Below are 23,476 nucleotides of genomic sequence, written 5' to 3' on the forward strand. Positions count from 1 at the left end.
AGAAGCTGATGCTGAGGCGCATGTTTTCCATTTTCCATCCTGGTCTTCAGAGGCCACTTTAAAGATTAATTCTTTTTCCTTGCATGACATTTGCTCGTTTCTTCCAAACACCCTGCATTAAAAAAACCAACCAAACAAACAAACACCCAAAACCAACCAACCAACCAAAATACTTAGAAGTACACAGTGTTTCCTACTTATTCCTGGCATGACCTTATCTGTTTGGCCATGTATTCATAAAAATACCCATAAATTTATTCATTGTCTCTTCAAAGTCTCCAACAGAAAAGACAACACTAAATGCAATAAAAAGCTACAAATCCCAATGCACAAAAACACACTTGAAATAAGCCAAAAGGCTCGTTGGATTGATGTGGTATGTAGAGAAGACACCACAAATGGGTCATGTATAAACTGCGCCCTCCAACTCTTGCAAATTCAGTGATGGTCACCTAAACAGCTGCTGGGCTGATTTGCACTGAAAGGTACAAAGGCACATGGATGAAATCAGTTTTGGCAGCTCAGAGGTGGGAATGGTGATGAGCAGAACTGGAGGAGAAACTTGCAGAGCTCCTCCACTGCTTTCCAGAGAGGTGAAGTGGCTGCCTGGAGAGCCAGGGCACTTCTCCAGCACAGGCAGCAAGAAGCAGCCTTATCAGCTAAAAGGCCAAAAATTCTTGCTAGTCACAAGATAAGCTCATGATTTAAGATTGCCGCAAGGTCTGAGGCAGAAGGTCTGATGCATATTTTGCATATCCAAACTCAATCGCTTCTTTCTTGAGGATCATCTTCTTGACGTCAATGTAGTAGCACTCTGAGCTGGTGAAGTGACAGCTTATATATACTCTGTGTGAGGAAATTGGGCATCACTCACTACTACATGGATTACAAATGACCAGTGGGAAAAAAACCTCATGCATCCCGGATCGTGGACACATGCAACCTAAAGCAATACTTCGCCTTGATCTCATTACCAGCAACCAGAGTGGCAATCAGGGAAGTCAGGTCAGAACAGATCTGTGTGTTCATAAGGATCCTTTCTCTGCACCCAGACAGTTGCATCAACCCACTTATTTTGCAATCAGCTCTTAGTTAAGAAGACTTTGATGGTGTTCAGCAGCTAAACAAGTATCGACAGCTGTATCTACAGGTGGTTTCCTACCTTTCAGAAACCTGATGTCTTGTTTGCTTCAGAGCCATGAATGAGCAGAGGATGGAAGAACATCATATCTCCCTTCTCCATGACAATATGAATCCTGGGACAACTCATCATAATCCAGCAGACCATGGAAAAATTTGATCCGTGGACTCTAGAAACCAATGAAGAGTTGAAATAATTCGGTAAAATTAGAAAACCACCAGTTTGTCAGTGTAGGAGAAGAGATGCACAGGCAGTTACTCATCTTCTTTCTTGAAGTTAGTACATTCAAAATACCTGATGAAGAGTCTGCATGTTCACCTGTAAGCCTTGCTAATCAGTTATAAAGGACTCACTTATAAAGAACCAGAATGATCCACTCTGCTTTCTGGATCATCTTTGCACATCTCACAGGTAGCTCAGCTTCCCCAGTTGCACTTCATACACACATGTGATAGGACTTCTCTGTTCACTTTCTCTTTTGATCTGCAAACCCCTATGAGAAATTCCCATCTGACAAGTAAAATGTTCTTCATCTGCTTTCCGAAGTTGAATTCAGCCAGTTAAGAACTTCTCTCCACTACAGAGAATGGGAAGAGCACAAGGGAGCCCCATAAGTGTTGCCTGATGCCACCTCTGGGTTGTCAAGTCCAGCCTCCTGCTCCAACCACAGCCATTGCCAACACTAGGCCAGGTCAGGAAGCATCCTTGCTTAGAAGAAAAATATTGCTCAAAAATTAAATTAAAATTAAAAAATTCTGGTCAATTGTTTATCATCCAGTTTTCTTCTACAGCAAAATAAGCACACTTGTCTGGCAGGAATGAAAGGAGAAAGTGTTTTCAGACTTGACAACAATAGTGAAAAACAGTTGATTGGTGTGAACAAAGATCAATTTGTAACCAACAGCTTCCCAGACACAGGCTGGGTCAGAGTGTAAAATAGCCAAAACGTGGTCCCCTCATGCACTCCCTCCCAACCTCCCGTGCTGCTCCACCTCCCACTTTGGATAGCCATGAGGCTTCAGGGGCTCCTTGTGTGTCCCTGGCTGCACGACCAGACAGCCGTTGCCCTGCTCGGCCCTCTCCGTGGCGGTCCAGGAGCACACGATGCGGGCCGCAGGCCAGAAGGGGAAATAGTGCAAGTCCTGATGCATGGGGTGGTGGGAACTCAGGTTACCTGAAAAACAGGGAACATGGGTGGCTGGACTGAAAAGGCTCTTCATGCACTTTAGATGTGACATAGAATTGTCCTGGGGACCATAACGTCACTTATGGCAGTAATGTGTCCCAAGGAGATGCTCCAAAGCTGCAGGTGAAGCACTGTCTCTAAGCACGCTCCTTGCTGGCACTCAATTCTGAGGCCAAATGAGTTTAAATCTCACTCTATGGCCACAGTATGAGCCCACACAGTGTTCTTAGGTCCGTAGCTGCTATGAGGAATTTTTGGGAACGGCATGAACAAACTGAGTGTTTTAATAACTCAACATCCTCTGCCCATGCAGAAACTGGACACTTCAGAATAGGAAACAGCTCAGGTCTCGACTCTGCTGAACTGCAAAAGCTCATGAAGAGTCAAATCAACTTTGAAAAAACTGTAATGTAGTTAATTGAACTTCCTTTCCTCCCCCCCCCCCCCATTTCTCTTGTGTGAAGCAAGACTTTGATCTGCAGCACTAGAAGCCAAAGCCAGGATTCAAAATCCTTCCTTTGGCACCTATTCAAGTGTCTTCACATCAAAGAGCTGAGATTGCAATCACTGTCAGCAAGGTCAGGAGTCAGACTAAATTTGACATTTCTGAACTATTCATCTGGAAAATAGCACATAAACTCTAAGCAAAGGATCTTCTCTGTATTTATTGTCTTTTACCAAGCTCCAGGAAGCACTTGTTTTCAACATGTGTGAAATGTCAAGCCTAAAAATAAAAGTGTCTTAAACAGTGGGACTTCATGCAAGTGCAGACAGCTGGATAAGCAGCCAAGTGTCCAATTTTTACATGTTCCTTTTTAAAACTTGCATGCTGCTTTTAAAAAAAAAAATAGTTGAGGGACAGTTAACATGGTGCAAAGACCTAAACTGCAGAAACATATTAAATTAGTTGGAAAGAATATTTTAGATGTAACATGTGATTAGATATAACAGCACTTCAATTTAGGAGGTGCACGCATACCTCCCAACTTGTGAATCCAAACATCTACAGCAAACTGAATGATAAGAAACTTATCCCACCAAGCCAGGGCTAAACTAACACACACTACTACCAAAATAACTTCATATATTTTCAGAACTGTTTTTAATTCAATTCAAACAACTTTTCTAAAAGGGTAAGTGCCATTTCAGTTAAATACATGGCAACCCAGGCATATGTACGTAACAACTTCTTTATCCCTCTCCCTGGACCTCTGCTTACCAGGATCTGGAAGTTTATTTATCAGCATCATCTGCACGGCCATTATATTTGGCCCTGTGAAGCATTCAACGTATTTTAGGATCTACAGAGGAAAAAGCAATAGAAAAAAAGATGCATTTTATGCAACAATAATATATTGCAAGTAAAAAAAAAAAGTGTCCTGGTTTTGGCTGAGCTATAGAGTTAATTTTATGTCTGGTAGCTGGTATAGTGCTGTGTTTGGGGTTTAGTGTGAGAATATTGTTGATAACACACTGATGTTTTAGTTGTTGCCAAGCAGTTAAGGACTTTTCAGCTTCTCATACTGCTCCACCAATGAGAAGGCTGGGGGTGCCCAAGAAGCTGGGAGGGGACACAGCCAGGACAGCTGACCCAAACTGGCCAAAGGGATATTCTATACCATATGATGTCATGTTCCACATGTAACTGGGGAGTGGGCTGGGAGGCAGTTTCGCTCAAAAACTAGCTGAGTATTGGCTTCGGTTGGTGAGCAATTGTGCTGCACATCACTTGTTTTAGCTTTTTATTTTTTTTTCTTTTTGATTGTCTTCCCCAGCCCACTGCGGGGACAGTGAGCAAATGGCTGTGCCATTGTTTTAGCTGCCAGCCAGGTTAAACCACGACAAAAAGCTAGGCAGATCTATACTATAACAGTTGATTGGGTTGTTCATGACGGCATTAAAACATATTTCACAAATCTCTACTAGGTTCTCCCACCATCATCCCCCTATTGACTTTTTACCTCTGGCATCTGAACAGCTCTTCATCTTCCCAGAAATCCTGCACTTTATTAACTGTTTTTTCAGACCAAATTAAGTTGGGTCTGTGGATCTCTTCTCTCATTATCAGAACTCCAGGTGGATTCACCTCCTTGTTACAGATCCTCACGAACTCCTTCCTGCAAAGCAGAGGGAACTGGACAAGCCAGAGCACATTTTAGTCACGTTTCGCCAGATATTGCTCTTCTTAAAGACACTATTTGTATGGAAGAAGGCATCCAGCAACACCGCACACATTCATGTTGGGAGAGTCCAGCTTCCTCCAGGTTCCCACAGCTCCCCTGGGATCCTGCTGCCCACAGGACCCCCCCAGCACCTTAGGCAAGTGCCCCATACCTGGAGCGCTCATGTCTGTTGCATGAGCCAGCGGTGTGCCCTCATGGCCAAGATGGCCAATGTCATCCTGGGGTGCATTAAGGAGAATGAGGCCAACAGGTTGAGGGAGGTTATCCTCTCCCTCTACTCTGCCCTGGTGAGGCCACATCTGGAGTTCTGTGTCCAGTTCTGGGCTCCCGAGTTCAAGACAGTGAATTACTCAAGAGAGTCCAGCGCAAGGCTACAAACATGATGAGGGGACTGGAGCATGTCTCATATGAGGAAAGGCTGAGAGAGCTGGGTCTGTTTAGCCTGGAGAAGAGAAGACTGAGAAGGAATCTCATCAACACTTATCTAAAGGGCAAGTATCAAGAAGATGGAGCCAGACTTTTCTTAATGGTGCCCAGTGACATGACAAGTGGCAATGGGCACAAACTGGAACACAGGAAGTTCCATTTCAATATGAGGAAAAACTTTTTCACTTTGAGGAAGACAGAGCACTGGAACAGGCTGCCCAGAGAGGTTGTGGAGTCTCCTCTGGAGATATTCAAAACCTGCCTGGACATGTTCCTGTGCAACCTGCTCTAGGTGATCCTGCTCTAGCAGGGGAGTTGGACTAGATGATCTCCAGAGGTCCCTTCCAACCCCTACCATTCTGTGATTCTGTGATTCTTCATCAGAAATGAGCTTCCTAACGAGCAGAAACCCATTGTCTTCACAGAGCTGCCTTTGCTCTATAGTGAGGACATCATTGTCCAGAGCAGAGCTGAGACACAGAGGAGAAACACCTTAGTAGGGCCGGGAGCACTGATGGTGAGACCTGGCAGGAGGACAGTCCTGTGCTGGGGATCAACAGCTGCTGGGAAGAGGCAGGCAGCTCCAGGGGAGAATCGGCAAGAAACTCTCCCTATAGCAGATGCCAAGGGCACTTGAAAGTAAATCATTAAAATTAAGTAGTAATGGAAATTCAATGGGTTTTTTTATTTTTGTATGAATGAAGATACAATTTACCAAAACATCCTTGGTTGAGCAGCAACACGAGCTGCTGCTGGAGCAGGAGCAGTTATCTGGGATATAAATTAAGGAAAATACACTCAAGCACAATAGAGTATGAAAACATTACTGCAGAGAAATTACACCCCTCCCAACATTTGACAGGGAAAGCATGCAGAAAGGAAACCTCCAATTAATTTTAATGAGTTTAAACAAACAAGACCGTGTTCTGCCAGGCAGAGACAGCACAGTTTCACCCAGAGGACAGTTAACTCCCACTGCTAATGAAGCCTCACGACTGCTTTGTGCCTGGTTTTGAAGCTTAAGCCTTACCTGGTAAAGAGTCACTCAAGGTGTGAGCACGGAAACACAGCCCATGCACAAAAATGCAACCAACAGCGGCGAGTCAGAGGAAAGCAAAGGGGGATATTGGGTTTGTGTGGCAAGGTTTGGGTAGTCGGGGCGGGGTGGGGGGGCTACAGGGGTGGCTTCTGTGAGAAGCTGCCAGAAGCTTCCCCCATGTCTGACAGAGCCAATGCCAGCCGACTCCAAGAGGGACCCGCTGATGGCCAAGGCCAAGCCCATCAGTGGCGGTGGCAGCTCCTTGGGGATAACAGAGCTAAGAAGGGGAAAAAACCCTGCTGTGGCAACAGCAGCCCAAGAGAGGAGTGGGAAGATGTGAGAGGAACAACCCTGCAGACACCCAGGCCAGTGCAGAAGGAGGGGCAGGAGGTGCTCCAGGCACTAGAGCAGAGATTCCCCTGCAGCCCCTGGAGAAGACCATGGTGAGGCAGGCTGTCCCCCTGCAGCCCATGGAGGTCCATGGTGGAGCAGAGATTCCACCTTGCAGCCCGTGGAAGACCCCACATCAGAGCAGGTGGAGGCACCTGAAGGAGCCTGTGACCCCATGGGAAGCCCACACTGGAGCAGGCTCCTGGCAGGACTTGTGGCCCCATGGAGAGAGGAGCCCACGCCAGAGCAGGTTTGCTGGCAGGATTTGTGACCCCGTGGGGGACCCACACTGGAGCAGTCTGCTCCTGAAGGTCTGCACCCCGTGGAAAGGACCCACGCTGGAGCAGTTGGTGAAGGACTGCAGCCCGTGGGAAGGACTCAGGTTGGAGCAGTTGGTGGAGGACTGTCTCCCATGGGAGGGACCCCAGGCTGGAGCAGGGGCAGAGTGTGAGGAGTCCTCCCCCTGAGGAGGAAGGAGCAGCAGAGACAAGGTGTGATGAACTGACCACAACCCCCATTCCCCAGAAGGAGAGAAATGGGGAGTGAAGTTGGGCCCGGGAGGAAGAGAGGGATGGGGGGAGGTGTGTTAAGATTTGGGTTTATTTCTCATTGCTCAACTCTGATTTGATTGGTAATAATCAGAGTGGGTCTCACCACCCTGGGTGGGTGAGGGGCAGGAGTGAAGGAACAGGAAGGTTTGGGAACAGGAGGACTTGTTGCTAGAGGCTGGGAAGCAGGTGGGGAAAGGTCAGGCATGCTTCGACATGCTCCCTTTCCTGCACCCTGCTCATTCGCAGCTGCCAGCAGCTGCCACGATGGCCGTGAGGACACAGTCAACAAGCGTGCAGAACCCAGCACCTGGTGCGCTTGATCACGCACCGCATCTGTGCTGGCATGGGTGGTTTGCTAAGGTGCGATGGCTCCTGTCCTCCAAGAGTGCCCCGCTGGGAAAGAAAAAGCCTGGAGGGGAAATCCTGGAGTAGGGAGAGACGGAAAATTGAAGCTAGCTTAAAAATGGGAAGCTGCAAACAGAGGTTGCAAAGGCCTTGTATTCCTCTCAAGTTGGGACATGCTTAAAAATTATATATTCAACATACACCGTCCTTAGCAGTGCACTTGGTAGTCTCATCTGCATTAACTCTGTGAGTGATATTTGAGAGGAGACAAACGTTGAGATTGAATATGGATCCATAACAGACCTGCAGCACAGTTCATAAGATTATTTTTGACATCTTTGCACATGTCGCCTGTTGCCACTGCGCCATAGAACCTCACTGCTCCTGCAAAGTGGACTTCAGCCCTGCCACGTCAATGTTGCAGACTAGCTTGTGCCATCCGTGTGACAGTCAGTTCATCCTCACTTTTCCCTGAAGCTCTACACTGTGGAGCAGATGCTGCTGAAAGATGGGGGTTGTCCTTCTGGAATTTGCTGTCCCGTCATTTTTCCCCTCTCCCTGGGCCAACTTCACAGCCCACGGGTCCCACGGGTCAAGGCACTTGCTGCGGGAGGGAAGGTGGAGGTACAGCTCTTGCTTCAAGAACCAGGAGTGGACTGAATGCAGCATGTTCTCATTACGAACTAGGGTCAGCTTTTTCAGGCCCCCTCCCTGGAAGTGTTCAAGGCCAGGTTGGATGAGGCTTTGGGCGACCTGGTCTAGTGGAGGGTGTCCCTGCTCGTGGCAGGGGGGTTGGAACTAGATGATCTTTGAGGTCCCTTCCAACCCAAACCATTCTATGATTCCTTCAGCCTCTTCTGACTTCGAAAAAGTTGGAGGCCACAGGCTGAACATGGTCCTTCTCTTGGCAGGGTTGTTCTTTTTTTTTACATGAGCTTTTCACAGGATAGCAAAAAAGAAAAAAATCCCTTTCTGATGGAAATAGCTTGATACTTTGGGATTGCAAAAATCATTGAGGGATGGGCAGTGTGTTTGGGAACAGCACTTGGGTTCCTGCACTTGTTCTTCATGGGGCTGTGGCACACCGGGCAAGTTTCCTCCTGGAAAAAAATTAAACCTGGGGCAGTGGGCAATTTGGTTAATTATTGCTTTTCCTCTCCTCCCCTTCCTGCTGCCGTGGTGGCAATTCAAAGAAGAGGGAGTTTGGACCTGAAGGCTGGTGAGACCTTGCCGCTCTCCTGTGGCAGCAGCTCCCTCTGCAGTCACCCGCCTCACATGCACTGTACTGCCAGGAACCCAAACCCTAGGAGATATATGGTTGTTACAGTTTTGTTTTTTACCCAGAAAGCCAAGTGCTGGACACCAAGATGAATTTCTAGTTGTGATTTTCCACTGGTGGGACGTGCTTTGGTAACCTGTGACTGCAGAATCTCTGCTGGCTGGGATGGGTGGGAACAGGAACAAGAAAGCACTTACCAGGTAGATCCCTCAACACAGGGGGGCATGTTTATGTGAACTGATGAAGCATCCTTTGGGGTCCAGGCCTTGCTCAAATATCCTGTGAGGAAGTGCTTGTAGATCCTTACTGTCCCAGGGACATGGTCCTGCACCCGCAAGCGTGTAGCTTTGCTGGGAAGGAGCCAAGAAGCCCTGCTGGATCTAGCTCTGCCCAGCATCATTTCGGGGGGCAGGGAGCAGACTCCTTGGCATTCCTAGGATGCCGCTGAGCTGGCCTGAACTTAGTCCTCCCCAGGCTCTGGAGTATCCTTAACCTGTAGTTGTAGGAAGGAGTGAGGACATGAGTCTCATCAGGTGGGACAACTGCTGAGTTTAGATGATTTGCAAGGTCTTTGATGGGTTTGTTCTTCTGAAAGAGGAAATTTAAGCCTAAATCCATAGGCAGAGATGTGCAAATTTTAAAAAAACAAAGCTGAACTTCTTCCTTTCCTTCTCTCTTCCAACCATAGTAAGAGAAATTCAGAGTCTGGAAACTCTGGGCAGCTGATGGACTCTTGTATCTCTCCTCTGTGATCACAGCTCCCTCTGCAGCCAACTCAGCTACACCAATAACACCAGACAGTGAAGCCTCTCCACGAATCCTATGTCTTGAACCAGATGGGATACTCTAAGTCCTCACAAAAATCCAAAGGAGAGCACCAGCTAGACTGCGAGCCAGAGCTCAGCAAAGTCAACAGGGGAGCCTCCAACTCACTGGAAATCATTCACTCAGGCCCATGCAGCAAACAAAGACCAGGCTGAGAAGGTCCAAGTCTGGAGAGGCATCCTGGCACATCTCCCAAAGAGTGAGATCAGTGCCAGGGTTATACAGAGGGCATGGGAAGAGATGCAGGAACCAGGACACTCAAAATCACCTTCTGAGCAGGGCTGGGAGAAGAGTTTGAGCCTTGTGGGTCAAGAACAGGACTACACCTGACCTCCTGTCTCGACCAACTGACCTCCCAAGATGCAGGATAACAGAGCAGAAGGAGCCATGAGAGCCTATCAGTGCGGCCTTTGGTGCTGCTTTGGTACCTTCTTCAGGTGGAAAGGGGGAGTGGTGAAGAGCTGAGGATTTCTGTTTTGCACTGGGGTATTCAACGACGCACCTACCACCAGAATTTCTGAGCAGCAGAAATAATACAACACAGCCCTTGTATGTAATTTTGCTCTGATTTAATCTGTATTTCAAAAAATAGATTCTGAAAGCAAAAGAATCTTTCAGAAAGCAAGGAAAAACATTGTGAAAGGAGAGAGGATCACTTCAGTGCACATCGCTCCACCGTGCCACCAGTGCATCCTGAGGAGCATCCAGCCACCTCCCTGACCCGGCAGCACCAAAAGGCAACTTTCCCAGACCCACCAGACTCAAAGGAGGACTTCCTCATTTCACACAGCCTTGGATCGGTTGTGCAAGGCCAACAGGAGGCCGGTTGGCTGGCTCAGTAGCCCCCAACTCCGTCAGCCGCATATTTCACTTGTGCCAGCACTGCTCGGTAAGATATGATGCCACTCAGGTCATGTTTGAGGAACTCTACTAGCGATCATGTTCCATCAATCCCATTTTTCTATGGGAGTGGTTGCTGCTTCCCCTTCATCCAGTTCCTTACACCGTTGATTCTGCTGGTACTAATATCCACATCTTCCTAGCTGTACTAATTACTTCCCATGTTAATTCATACTTGCGTGAAACTCTGATTCATTTTATTTCTTTTGCATAGAAAAGGAAGTTGGAAATGTTAAAAACCATACTCTTGCATAAAATCTTATGTTAGTATAGCATCATTCCAAACGTATGTTATATGAGAAACTTTTAAAAACCAAGAATGAAAACATCAAGAAAATCAAGGTGTTCTTTCAAGACCTTAATTCTTAGATTGTCTAAGATAACCACAGCAAATCTCTGTTTTTCTAGGTTAGGTTTTCTTTGACATACATCAGCTGTTCAACCTCAGTGCAATTATTTTGTATTAGCATAAACTGGCTGTGATGCAGCATTTGGTTAAGTTGCCAATCCAAAGCACACGTAATTCTGACTGCCGAGGGAGGGTCTGCACTCTCCGATCGGAGAAGCTCATTCTCAGGCACATGTTTTCCATCCTGCTCTTCAGAGGTTGTTCTACAGGTTAATTCTTTCCCCTTGCACAAGCCGTGCTCGGAAATTCCAGATATCCTTCAAAACAAAAAAGAGACAAAGGAAAAGCCTTAAGGGCCAGCAGAAATGGTGACCAGGATTCCAGTTTATGGAGATGGAAATAGATACAGCATTCTCACCTTAGCTACCTACCCATAAAAACATACCAAAACATTTACTGAATATTGTTTCAAATCCTAAATATCAAGAACAAAGATACAGCCCAAAGTAAGGAAGAGTACATGAAAACACACGGACTCCTCTGAGGCTTGTATGGGCACACGCTCATTTCCACTGACGAGGAGGAGAGCACCTCGCTGCGCATTGCTTTGGATTTCACTGTGTACCTAAATAACTTCAGGAATCAAAAGTCAAGCAAGCCGTAACTTTACAACATGTAAGATCAGGCTTGCACACAGCTGGACACCCCACCGTACCCAGGTACACTATGGGAAAAAAATCGAAATAAAACCCCCAAAGGTGCAAAAGTCCTCTCCTCCAGAATGTCCTGGATATTATAATATCTGTAAAATATGTAAATTTTTAAAAAATCACTGGCTATTACATCTAGGCTTTACTGCCTTGATACAGGCTGTGCACGTGTTTGGTAACTGCTGCAGATTAAGAAATTCAGAACACTTCCACCCCTGTAACAAGGTTTATTTTTCTTTTTGTGGCTGAATCCCTGCAGAATTTAGATTTGCTTTCTATTTTACACAATGGTTTCAGTTATTCAGCAAGAGTCCATTATCCGTCCCCCCTTTTTTTTTTGAGGCAAATATATATCGCTGCTGACATACCTGCTGTAGCCTCAAGTGTAAACAATTGATGTGGGAATATATTTAACAGAAAAAAAAAATCAGCCTACTATTGCAGTCAGGTGTGGCTATTTGTTTTAAAAGGAAAATCCACCTGCCATTAGGAGGGGAAACTAAGAACTGTGGACATACAAACTCTGGATGAGCACTGAATTTATTGCACCTTCTTATACTTGTGAATTCAGGGCAAGAGATGACCACATCTTCCTATTTACATCATGCAGTCCAAATATAACCCCAAAGAGCTCTGGTTCAGACACAGTCCCCCCAACAAACCATGAACCAGGAGATGTGGTGAAGGGCAAAGATGTCACCCTATTACTGCCTTGCCACATTAGCCCTCCCCACTGCTACTCTAGGACAAAGTCTAGACCCCCTCAAATAGTGGAAGAAGTGCATGTGAGCAACCTCAGGGCTGAGCCATGATGACCGCTGGGTCCACAGCTCCTCCTCACTTATGCTACGACATCAGTCGCAGTCACATGACGAAGTGCTGATCTAATTGCACCAGCTCAGCCGGTACTGGAAGGGATCAATTCACGCTCACAAAACTCATTTTGACAAGCAGGGTTGGAGGAGGAACTTCCAGAGCTCAAGGGATGCGAAGGGGCCACCCAGAGAGCAAGGCCACTTCTCCAGCATAGCAAGAAGCAACCTTAGGAGCAAAAAGGCCCCAAAAAATCCTGCTGGTCACCCTCTGAATATCAGGTCTTTTATTCTACCAGACACCCCTGCTTGGCACAGCTTGATCTGCCAAACTGGGCACAGCAAAAAGCAAAAATGTGTCACACGAGAGAGACTTGGGAAGGGGAACCGACCTGGATTGTAACAAAGGGCACGTAGCCAAGTCTTACCCTGAGTTCCACGGAAGTCATGTTGTATTTCTTGCGAACCATTTCTACCAATTCTTCCTCCAGGTGCTCTTGGGTTGTGTTTTTGACATCAATGTAGTAGCACTCTGAGCTGGCAAAGTGACAGCTTATACTCTGCGTGAGGAAATTGAGCATCACTCATTACCACATCGATTACAAATTACTGGTGGGGAAAAAAAAAAAAAATCTCATGCATCCCAGATCATGGACACCCCACACCTTCAGCAAATTCCTTCCTCCTTTCTGAGCACTCCTGCTCTCCTGAGTGTCCCATTGGAGAGATACTCTTGCTGGAGAAACACTCTTGCTTGCTGACGTGCTCCTCTTCCTTCCCTACTCTCCCCAACACTCCTCCAGCATGAACTGTACTACTTGATCTCAGAATATCAGCAACTAGATTGGGAATAGGGAAAGTCAGAGTTGGAGCAGACCTGTGTGTTCGGTAAGGGTTCTTGCGTTCTGCATCCAGTCACATCAACTTACTTATTTTGTGATCAGTTCTTGTTTAAGCAGAATCTAGAAGAAATAAATAGAAATGCCCCACCAGAAAAAGCTGTTCTCATAACACAAGCTATGCCAGCTGCAAGCCAGATCATGCCCGATGTCAAAGGGCGCTGGACCACAACCTGGCTTAGATTGCTCCAGGATACTCACTGATTTACCCAAAAGGCAGACAAATGTTGGGAATTGGCACAGTGCGAGGAAGGTCTTGTGCTTCTGCAGGATACTAAACAGGACTATTGCTCTACTAGCCAGGAAAGAGCCAGCAGATGAGACTCTCAGTACCTGATGTCCTCTCTGCTTTCAGGATTGCAGGAGGAAGGAATTCCACACCAGTAAACTGCTACTGGGGCTGAAAGAATGGGCCGTATTGTAGTCAATGTAGGCAAAACAAAATAAAAATAGAGCAGCCTGTGTTGCAGGGGGAAATATCTGCTTGGCTACTAGTGGCTACGCTAGTGGCTACAGTTCCCCTATGTGCCTGGATGAATCCACTTCTGAGAAAGAATCAGGCCTCCAAAGGAGGGCACTTTAGCCTGTTTCAGTTAAATAAACATGATGCAAAACAAATAGATGATGTGTATTCAAATCTTTAATAGAAAAATGGGTCGTGTTATCATATAAATAAATATTATTTATTGGATGTTGGGAGCTCCTGTTGTCCAGAGATGAGATACCAAGAAGGCAGGGGGAAGAAAGTTAGAGAAGATCCTGATATTCACAACAGCTGAAAGGGAACTATCGGAAAAGCAAGTTCAGCCAGCCAGGCTTCAAACATAGATTCAACATCTAACTTCTACTCCTGCTCTGTTTTTTGCAAGCAGCCCCACAGCATGTTCTTCTCCCAAAAGACACAGATGTTTAAAAATAAAAAAGGGAGTGTAAAAGTACATTAGGAAGCTAAAAACTCATTAAAAATTTCATCCACATATTCATGACCTTGGGAAGAGGGGGGGTTAGTTTGATCAGTTTTTAAAAAACCAAAAATATCAGAAGCTGTATCAAGAGATGGTTTCGTACCTTTCGGAAACCTGGTGTCTTGTTTATCCCAGAGCCGTGAATGAGCAGGGGATGGAAGAACACCGTGTCTCCCTTCTCCATGACAAGGTGAACCCTGGGACTCTTCTCATCCTCATCAAGCAGCCCATGGAAAAGTTTGTTGGTTTTACCCTAGAAAAAAAAACGTTGAGTTGAAATCAGTTGGCTAAAATTGGAGCAAGCACCGATTCTCAGTGTGAGGGACAGCAGGGACAGCTACTGATCTGATTTCCTCTGGGCAGTGTATTCAGCATGCCCAGCTAAAAGCCTGCCCACTTGCCTACAAGTCTTCCTACTTCAAGCCTGAGCAAAATAACACTTTTTCTATTTTCTGAAGCTGGATTCAGACAATTAAGAACATTTCTCATCTGGAGAGAACAGAGAATAGCACCGGGAAATCCCACAAGTGTGGCCTGATGCCACCGCTGGGGTCCAGCCTTCTGGACCATCATCAACGTCAGGCCAGGTCAGGAAACATCCGTTCTTAAGATGAAGATACCGCTTGATATTTAATTGCATCCAGTTGTTTGCTATCCAATTTTTCCTCTTTGGGACAGTACACATGCTCACCAGGCAGGAACAAATTCACAGGAGGAGAAAGTCTCCTCAGATTTGGCAAGGGCAGTGGAAAATGATTGCATGTGTTTATGTTGTTATGGCATGACATGCTGAACAATTTCTAGGTGAAAGTGGAAATAGAGGCAAATCTACCCAGGTTACATGGAGTGAAGCCAACCAAGCAACTCTCTCCTGAAGCAACAGTCAGTGTTTGCATAAACAGAAAAACCATCACTGAAAACCTCAGCTTTGACCTGTGCATCATCCCTCCATGGTGAGCTCTCCCCAGCCACAATGTGACCCTCATGCACGCCCTTCCCAAGTTCCCCATGCCCCTCTACCTCCCATTTTGGATAGCCATGAGGCTTCAGGGGCTCCTTGTGCGTCCCTGGCTGCACGACCAGGCAGCCGTTGTCCTGGTCAGCCCTCTCCATGGCAGTCCAGGAGCACACGATGCGGGCCGCAGGCCGGAAGGGGAAATAGTGCAAGTCCTGATGCATGGGGTGGAGAAAAGTCTGTTTATCTGCAACATAGGTTCAAAAACCTTCAACCTCATCAAACATGACAGAGTCTTTTCCTTCCCGTTCAACCATTGCACTTGTTGTAACATGTCCTAAGAAGCTGCTGCTTGCCACTGGAGAGACTTTGTATACTCAGTGTCTGCTCCAGCCCACCACTGCCTTGGAACCAAATGGGTTGGCTTACACCCCATCCCAAGATGGACCAAGACCACAGTGGTGGCTCTTGGGTCAGCAATGGCACAGGGACGCAGTGAATGCCAGGAGGCTGCCTGGCTGTGAGATCCCTCAGAAGACTCCTTTTGCTGGCTTTCACCACCAACAAACCCCTGCCAAGTTTTCACCATTCACTTTGGCTGCTCTCCAGTTTTGTGAACTTTAACCAGCACGGTGTTGCACAAACCTTTCCCAGTATGAAGACTTTCAAACAGCCGTGCTGTCTGTAGTCACTTGATCTATCGCTGTGTTGCAAGCAGAATCAACCCTGTCTGTGCTGCACCCAACACATGGTTATTTAGCCTTCTTTTGAAGAAAAAAAAAAAAAAAAAGTCAATTTATGGACTGCAGCCTCCCCAGACAGTCTACCCTGCATTGTATTAGCCTTCGCCCTAGAGGCTTTTTTTCATGAAGTCTAAAAAAATTAAATATTTCTGAAGTTTTGTTTGTTACTTCTTTTCCCACTAAGGAAGTGGAAACATATCATCCACACCTAAACAGCCTTATATATCTTTTTTATATATTTATTTTGCCATTGAGTTTGCTCCTCAAATAGATACAGTTAGGACGTTTCCACTTGCCTCATTTGCCATATCATTTAGTCTTTGGGCAGCCTCAAAACCCCTCCTGAGATCTGCACCTCTCCTAAAGTATCCATCAAAGATATTGAACGGTGACCTTACAAATAGGGAGCAACTTTCCATTTCTTGTCCGTTAATGTTTTGGTTTTACTTCAAAAATGTTTTGGTTTGTTTTTACTTTACTCAACATCCTGTTGAGTTTCCAAACCAAAATGACACAGCTTTCTGTGGAGTATTTAAGATGACAAGTGGAGATGACTTGGACAAACTCAGTATTTTAATAACTCAACATACTATGTATCTGCTCAGAAGCTGCACACTTGAGAATAAGAAACACAGCTCAGGTCTCAACTTCACTAAACTGAAACAGCTTATGCAGAGTCAAAGCTACTTTGAAAAACTGTAATATAGTTAGTCTGGTTCTCTTCCTCTCTCCCTGCCCATCACCCTTGTATAAATTATGATCTGAATTTCCAGCAGCAAAGCCAAAGCCAGGCTTCAAAATCCTTCTTTTGGCACCTATTCAAATATCTTCATATCAAAGTGCTGAGTGTGCAACAACTGTCAGTGAGGTCAGGAGTGTATAAACTCCAAGCAAAGGATGAACTCTGTATTTATTGCCTTTTACTGAGGTCCACGGAAGCACTCGTTTTCAACACATTTGAAAAGTAGAGCTTAAAAAGCTTGTCATGGTTTAAACCCTGGACCATTATGCAAGTGCCGCTGGGTGAACAGTGAGCTCACTTGCCTGCTCTGAACATGTGAGTGGTGCAGCCAAGACAACCACCATCCTTAGGAAACAAACATCCACTGAACATTGAGAGACAAGAGATGTTATCTTACTAAGCCAAAGTTAAAAGAAAAAAACCTATTACCAAAGTGGCCTTGTAAATTTTGAAAATTATTTGGTTTTAATTTGTCTCACTTTATTCAAAGAGCTTTTCTAAAACACTAAGTTCAATTTTGGCCAGACAGCATATACACAATTTCTCTATTTTTTAATTATTCGAGTTTTCCTTACCAGAATCTGGAAGTTTATTTATCAGCATGGTGTGCATTGCCATGATATTTGGCCCTGTGAAGCATTCAACATATTTGAGGACCTACAGGCAAGAGAACATTAGAAAAAATATTAGAAACATGAAAGACAAAAGGAAAGATTTCTGGGGAAGCACTGGGACCTGGATGGTTGGCTGAGGACAAGGGTACAGGAGGAGGAGGTTGGGATGGAGGCATGCAGGACAGAAGGCAGGATCTGGAATGGCACACAAGCAGGCACGGTGGTAGGAGACCAAGGTAGAAGATGATGCAGAAGGCTGCTGGGTGGGGTTGGAAAGATGTGGAAGGTCATACTTCCACAAATCTATGGTTTTCTACCACAACATGAATATTGGCTACAAAGCCAGACCTGCCCAGAGAGCAGATGCTTTGCCTGGATAAAAGACATTGAGAAAATGTTGCTGATCTGCCCTGCTAGCCCGACATGGTTTGGGCTAGTTGCATTCCTGACTGGCTCACCCACTGCAGGAGCAGAGGAGCACTGCTTTAAGTTTTCCGCCCTGACCACCATGCATTCCTTGTTCATGCAGAACACTCTTAAAAGATGGCTTGATATTCCTTCCTCACATATATACTTGTGGGAGTGACTTACAGGTGCTCTAACTGATAAAGGATATAGCTTTAGCAGAACCAAAAAAAAAGCTTCTTTGCATAGGCTCTAAAACATAGATACATTCATATAGGCTCTTCCACCACCATCCCCCTTTTTGTTGGTTTTGCGGGGTTTTTTTTAATTTTACCTCTGGCAGAGTACAGTATCTGAACAACTCTTCATCTTCCTGGAAATCCTGCACTTTATTAACTACTTTTTCAGACTGACCATACTGGGATCTCAGGGACTCATCTTTCATAATCATAGCTCCTGGTAGCTTCACCTCTTTTTTACAGATCCTCATGAACTCCTTCCTGCAAAGCAGAGGGAACGTCCATGTTGGGAGAGTCTGGCTTCCTCCAGCTTCCCACAGCTCCCCCGGGATGCTGCTTTCCACAGGAACCCCCAGCACCTTAGGTAAGTGCCCTGTACCTGAAGCGCTCAATGTCTTCATCAGAAACGAGCTTCCTAATGAGCAGATACCCATTGTCTTCATAGAACTGCCTTTGCTCTGTGGTGAGGACATTGTTGTCCAGGGTATAGCTAAGACACAAAGGAGAAACACGTTAGCAGGACTGAGCAGAGCAACAGGAGCAGCGTTGGCGAGACCTGGCAGGAAGATGGTGACATGGTCAGACATTTTCAAGATGCATGGTTAAACTTTTGTGTTAAACTGAAGTTAAACAAGAGAGATATACCCTTGCAAAATGAAAGGCTATACAATATCTGGTGATCAACACGTGTGCTAGGGTAGAAAAAAGAATTGAGTTCTGCAGATTATTTTTTTTATATCCCTACAAAGGAAGACACAGCTTACCGAAACCTCTCTGGTTGAGGATCAGCGCTAACTTGGGCTGAAGTAGGAACGCTTGTCTGGAATGGAAGTGAAGGAATATATATGCAAGCACAATAGAGTAGAAAAACATCTATACACGTGTCCTGAATCCTACAATGTGGTTCATCTTAAGGATAAGTGCTGTGCTGGACATTCAATCCATGTTCTTGTTTATTTTGCTTCTAAAAATATCTTTCCCACCTTTGGAGTCACACATCTGGCAGAGAAGTATAAAATAACAGCATAGTACAGCCTTATCCACACATATAGAAAAGTCAGTACAAAATGCCTGAGACTCCAGAGTAGTCCACAGACCTTGATTCATCTCCCAGAACATCAAGAGACTCAATGAGATGCTCAGTGGAGATGTTTACTTGCCCAATTTCCCTCCCTATGCTCCAGAGAGCAGCCAGACCTACCCGAAACCTGTGTTGTCTCCTGGAAGTGCTTCTCCATCTCTCTCCTCCTAACATCAGTGCACCAAATTTGGAGCCAGAAGTCATATGGGGTGAGCCTGGGACTTCATATTCCCATGCGGTAGTGCAAACCTTCACCTTCTCTCCAGTTACTGCAGAGATTAGGTCCAAACTTGATAGGGAGAGCATGAAGAGAGGAGGGTTATGGGCTTGTCCTCCGCCTCAACTCGTTTCAACAGGTTTAAATGAACACAGTTGTGTTCTCCTATGCAGAGAGAGGCAATCTCATCCTCAGAGCAATTAAACCCCGCTTGCTAAGAGCTTTGTACACGGTATTGAAGCACTGTCCAGGGGCAAGGACAAAAAAAGAACGTTTTCATGCAGATCTCTAGGTCTGCACATGCATTTTTGGAGACCTCTGTGCTTCAAGGTTTTATGTAAACCCAATTCTTTCCTCTACTGCTCACCATGACCTTTTAAATGTGCCATAAAAGCATGCATGCTTCTGGAGTAAGAATTAGGTTTCATCACAACAGTTGCATCTATGGTCCCTACACCAGGAAGCTTAAACATTAGCTGGTCAAGAGTCACATATGGTCGAAGAAGAAACATGACACATGGACAAGGGTGTAGCAAAAATTATGAGCCAGAGGGAGGAAAAGGTGCTGAGAACTGGCTGCAAGAGAATGGGAAGGAAAAGGACATGGGGAGAGCAGGCAGAAACCACCATAGCAGGTCCCAGAACAAGGGATTCCACAACTGAGGGCACTACTGCTCCACACACTACATTTCAGGTCCAATTTCAGTGAAAATGGGACTGCTGGCCATACAGGCTGCTAAACGTCCAGAGACAGCTGATGGAGACACAGGCACTGGTTGAACCCCAGCTGTGGTGCCCCCCTCAGCACACCTCCACCTCCCAGAATGGGGGGACAGCAGACAAGTACACCAAGCGCTAGACCCTGTTTTTAACACCTTCCTCCTGGGCTTTGCATTGCCTCTTACTCTCACTGTTTTTGCTCTTGCCACCTCCACAATGCTCAAAGGACAAGTTTGGATTGCTTGGACAACTGAAAACAAGAGGTACACAGGCTGGGAAGGAGATGCTACCTCTGGCAGCTCATTTTGGTGAAGACATGGAGTATTTAAACATTTCTCTTCCCCTCACACACACACTTTTGGGAATAATGTATTCACAGGCACATTAGCCAGCTGAGCAGGCAATAAAATACCACTCAGAAACAAGTAAACATTTTTTGAGAGACCAAAGCACAGGCACACCAAAGTTCAGGATCCCCAGAAGATTTTCCAAAGCATCTCCCTGCAGAGTCTCAAGGGATGGTGCAAAATCCTGCATATCTAAGACAAGCACAATAAACTTGTGTAGTTCTCTTAGAAACCACCTCACAGACACCTGGTGAGATGTTCCTGGCCTGACAGTCACGGCGCTGCCAGCACAATCAGCCTTTGACCAGAAGCAACCAAACACCCAAATCACTCAAGAGGTGCAGTTGTTTTCTGAATTTCCCATTTGTCTGCATTTTGAGGAAACCTTCACTTCTACAGTTGGTGTGCTGGGTTTTTTTCTGCTGTGTCCCAAACCAGGCAGCACGCAAGGTGAATTCACAGCTGTAGGAATGGAGGTCTTCTACAGGCACCTGCGAATGTGGCTTTTTCTCAGCTGCCTTTCTGTAAGGAGATAAGTGCTGGCATTACTGACACAGCACTCCTCTCTGGCTCCTACACCAAGCTCCCAAGAAAAACTTGCCACATTTCACCTTCTGCTGCTTCCTCATGGGAGGACTCTGCAGAGTTTTTCCACTGTTGTGTAGAAATAACTCATCTTCCAAAAAAAGAGTAGAACCAACATACACCAATCTCTAATATACCAATCTCTAAAATCAACTGCAGGAGGAAACTAGGTATGTAGAAGATGGTACTAAACTCTCCATTACGCAGGTTTAATTTTAAATAAAGAGAGGATCAGGATGCTCTGGTCTCCAGGCTGGGAAGGTCAGAGCCTGGGGCGAGGCAGAAGGCAGCCAAGCCCTGCTGCAGGGCCCACTGAGCAGAGACAAGTGGGTGCACACATCTGCACCCCAGCACGGCAGCGCAGGCACCCCGTGGGCTTTGGGTGGTTTTCATATTTTATGTCTTTATCAAGACATTTCTGTTACAGTATTTCTCCCTTCATAAAAGGAGAGGCATTTTCTGGAAGGAAAATTGACTGTCCTACCCAATTCACCAAGCCAGAAATGACAACAAAACCAGTGCAGGGAGGTAACGTATTCTGTCATTTACTTTATCCGCACACTTTTCTTGTTCCAGGCGAATTTAATCATAGTTTTGTCCAAAGCTCTTTGCATCAGGGCCACTGTAGCTGGATTTAAAAGCAAAACAGCTTGTGCAGCACCTCTCCTCACTTACTCTCTTTACGACCAGGGTGTCTTTCTTAGCATTCATTTCCAATTCTGTGTTCCTACTTGCACCTTTGTCTTATGGCAGTCTGAATCAACTACTACCCGTCTATCTTCATATTTTTAATATATTTGAAGACTCCTACATGCTGTTTGATCACATCCTCTTTGCCAATTTACTATAACTCAGAGGTAACTTGCCAGCATTCAGCTCTCACCAAGAATCAGCGGCATTTAAAAATCTTTAAAAAAGCACCAGGCAACAAGAGGTTTTTTGGGGTGGGACGAGTGCTGATCCCAAAACACCAGTCAAGAGCTGCCAGGGGAAGCGCTGCCCTGGTGCATCGCAGCTCACCAAGGGGCTGCATGGGGCACGACCCCCCTGCACATAGCCAGGGCAGAGGCAGGGACTTTGCCCAGGTGCCCTTGTAGGACAAACCACCACCGAACCCCTCCTCAGCGCCCATGCACACACAAGCATGCAGCGTGCGGGGAGCGATGTGCAAAGCTCACCGGGGCAGGGGAAGCAGAGCCCCGATCCCAACGGGACCAACATCCCACTCCCCCCACACACACCTTCCCCCCCTCCACATCCTAAAGGATACAGGAGCAGAGGCTGCTCCCAGCCGGGGGGAGAGGTGCCGGAGGATGGCATCCAGCCGAGCCGTCGGCCCTGACCGCTTCCCGAGCTGCTCCATCGTGCTGAGGCAGCCGGAGCGCTCGGTGCCCAGCCTGACCCTCCAAACACGGCCGGGGAGGAGCAGGGCCCTGTCGGCGTCTGCAGCCTTTGCCTCAGCTGCACATGCGCCAGCAGCCGTGCATGCTCAGACAGGCCGCAGAAACCCTGCCGGGAGCCAAGGGTTGGCAGGGTTTGCAAATGGGAGGGCCTGACGGTGGCTGGGAAGTACGTGGGGAAAGCTCAGTGCCTGCTTTTGCATGTTCCCCCCCCCTTCCCCTATTTTCCCCCTTCTCTGCCAGCAGTTACTGAGCTGCAAGGATTTCATCAGCCCTGTGCAGAGAGCAACGCTTGGTGTTCTCGGGCGCAGACCAAGACTGGCACTGATATCCTCTGTATTTATCTCCCATCTCTAAGGAGACTGTCAGAGCTTGCCTCATCCCTCCATGAATCAGTTTGGAGAGATTTTTTTGGCCCCAGCGTGGTGGCAGGGCAGCGTGTTTCCCAAGTACCTCATTTGCACTGATAGAGATCTGGGATGTCTGCAGACCGCATCAAGAATCTGCGCCAAGGCTGGCTGTGGTGCTGGGTGGCCTTTCTGTCCAGCCTTCTGGGACAGCTCTGCTGCTTTTGAGTAAGAAAAGAGGGGAAGGAGCAAAAGGAGTCCCACCTGGTGAGGTGGGAGGGGAGGAAAAAAACGTGTGGAGGGAAAAACTTGGGGTAGGGAGAGGGAGAAGTGGTGTAAAAATGTGCAGCTGCAAATAGAGGCTGCAAAAAATAAGCTGTAGAGTTTTGGTGCTCCTTTGAAGCTGGTATATTCAACATACACTGTCCTTAGCGCGCTCTCATCTGCCTTAATTAACAGCATGTGTCAACTGACACATTTGAGGAGAAGAATATTAATGGAGTGAAACCAGCCCCATAACTAAGACCTGAAGCACAGTTCAGAAGATGGTTTTCATCATCTTTGCACGTGTCCCTGTTGCTGTGCAGAGCCTCACCACTTCTGCAAAGCGGACTTCAGGCCCCCCCGTGTCACAGTTCAGATGCGCTTGTGCCGTTGGTGCGACCGTCAGTTCATCCTTCAAGCCCTATGCCATGAAGCTGATGCTGCTGGAAGCTGGGGTATCTCCTGCTGCTATCTGCTGTGCTTCCAACTTTCCCCTTTCCCTGGGGCCAAGGGGATTCATCTCTGAGGACAGAGCAGGGAGATGGGGGCAGAAGTAAGAGCTCTGAGGAGGATGAAGGTGTGAGGAAGGCAGTGTGCTGCCTGCCCCAGGCCCAGCCTTGTAGGCTGCTCTCCCACCTAATCTCCCAGGAGATGGAGAAATTTGGGATCTGGATGAGAGGGAGGAGCGGTAAACTGAGGGCAGCAAACCCACTAACAAATATGCTGTAATAATGTAAACTGGATGGCACATCAGGACTGGAAAGAAATTACACTAAGAATTTGCATTATTTTGCTAACTCAACATATGCAAATAGAT

The 23,476-nt window shown here is 46.5% G+C and overlaps 1 protein-coding gene and 1 pseudogene across 1 annotated transcript; both read right to left on the reverse strand.

Annotated features, from left to right (window-relative positions):
• Nucleotides 1–1,165: 1,165 nt before the first annotated feature.
• Nucleotides 1,166–8,766, reverse strand: LOC129195510 (phytanoyl-CoA dioxygenase, peroxisomal-like; annotated as a pseudogene).
• A 1,153-nt stretch (nt 8,767–9,919) lies between these two features.
• On the reverse strand, nt 9,920–22,120 carry LOC129212527 (phytanoyl-CoA dioxygenase, peroxisomal-like). Its single transcript, XM_054841188.1, has 9 exons — nt 21,919–22,120; nt 18,463–18,518; nt 18,078–18,188; nt 17,794–17,959; nt 17,016–17,097; nt 15,021–15,202; nt 14,104–14,253; nt 12,565–12,696; nt 9,920–10,931 (listed from the first exon to the last, which is right to left on the reverse strand). Exons 1-9 carry the CDS (start codon nt 22,009–22,011, stop codon nt 10,878–10,880), a joined length of 1,026 nt encoding a protein of 341 aa, XP_054697163.1. The 5' UTR covers nt 22,012–22,120; the 3' UTR covers nt 9,920–10,877.
• Nucleotides 22,121–23,476: the final 1,356 nt, after the last annotated feature.

This window comes from Grus americana, chromosome 1 (genome assembly GCF_028858705.1).
Source record: "Grus americana isolate bGruAme1 chromosome 1, bGruAme1.mat, whole genome shotgun sequence".
NCBI lineage: Eukaryota > Metazoa > Chordata > Aves > Gruiformes > Gruidae > Grus > Grus americana.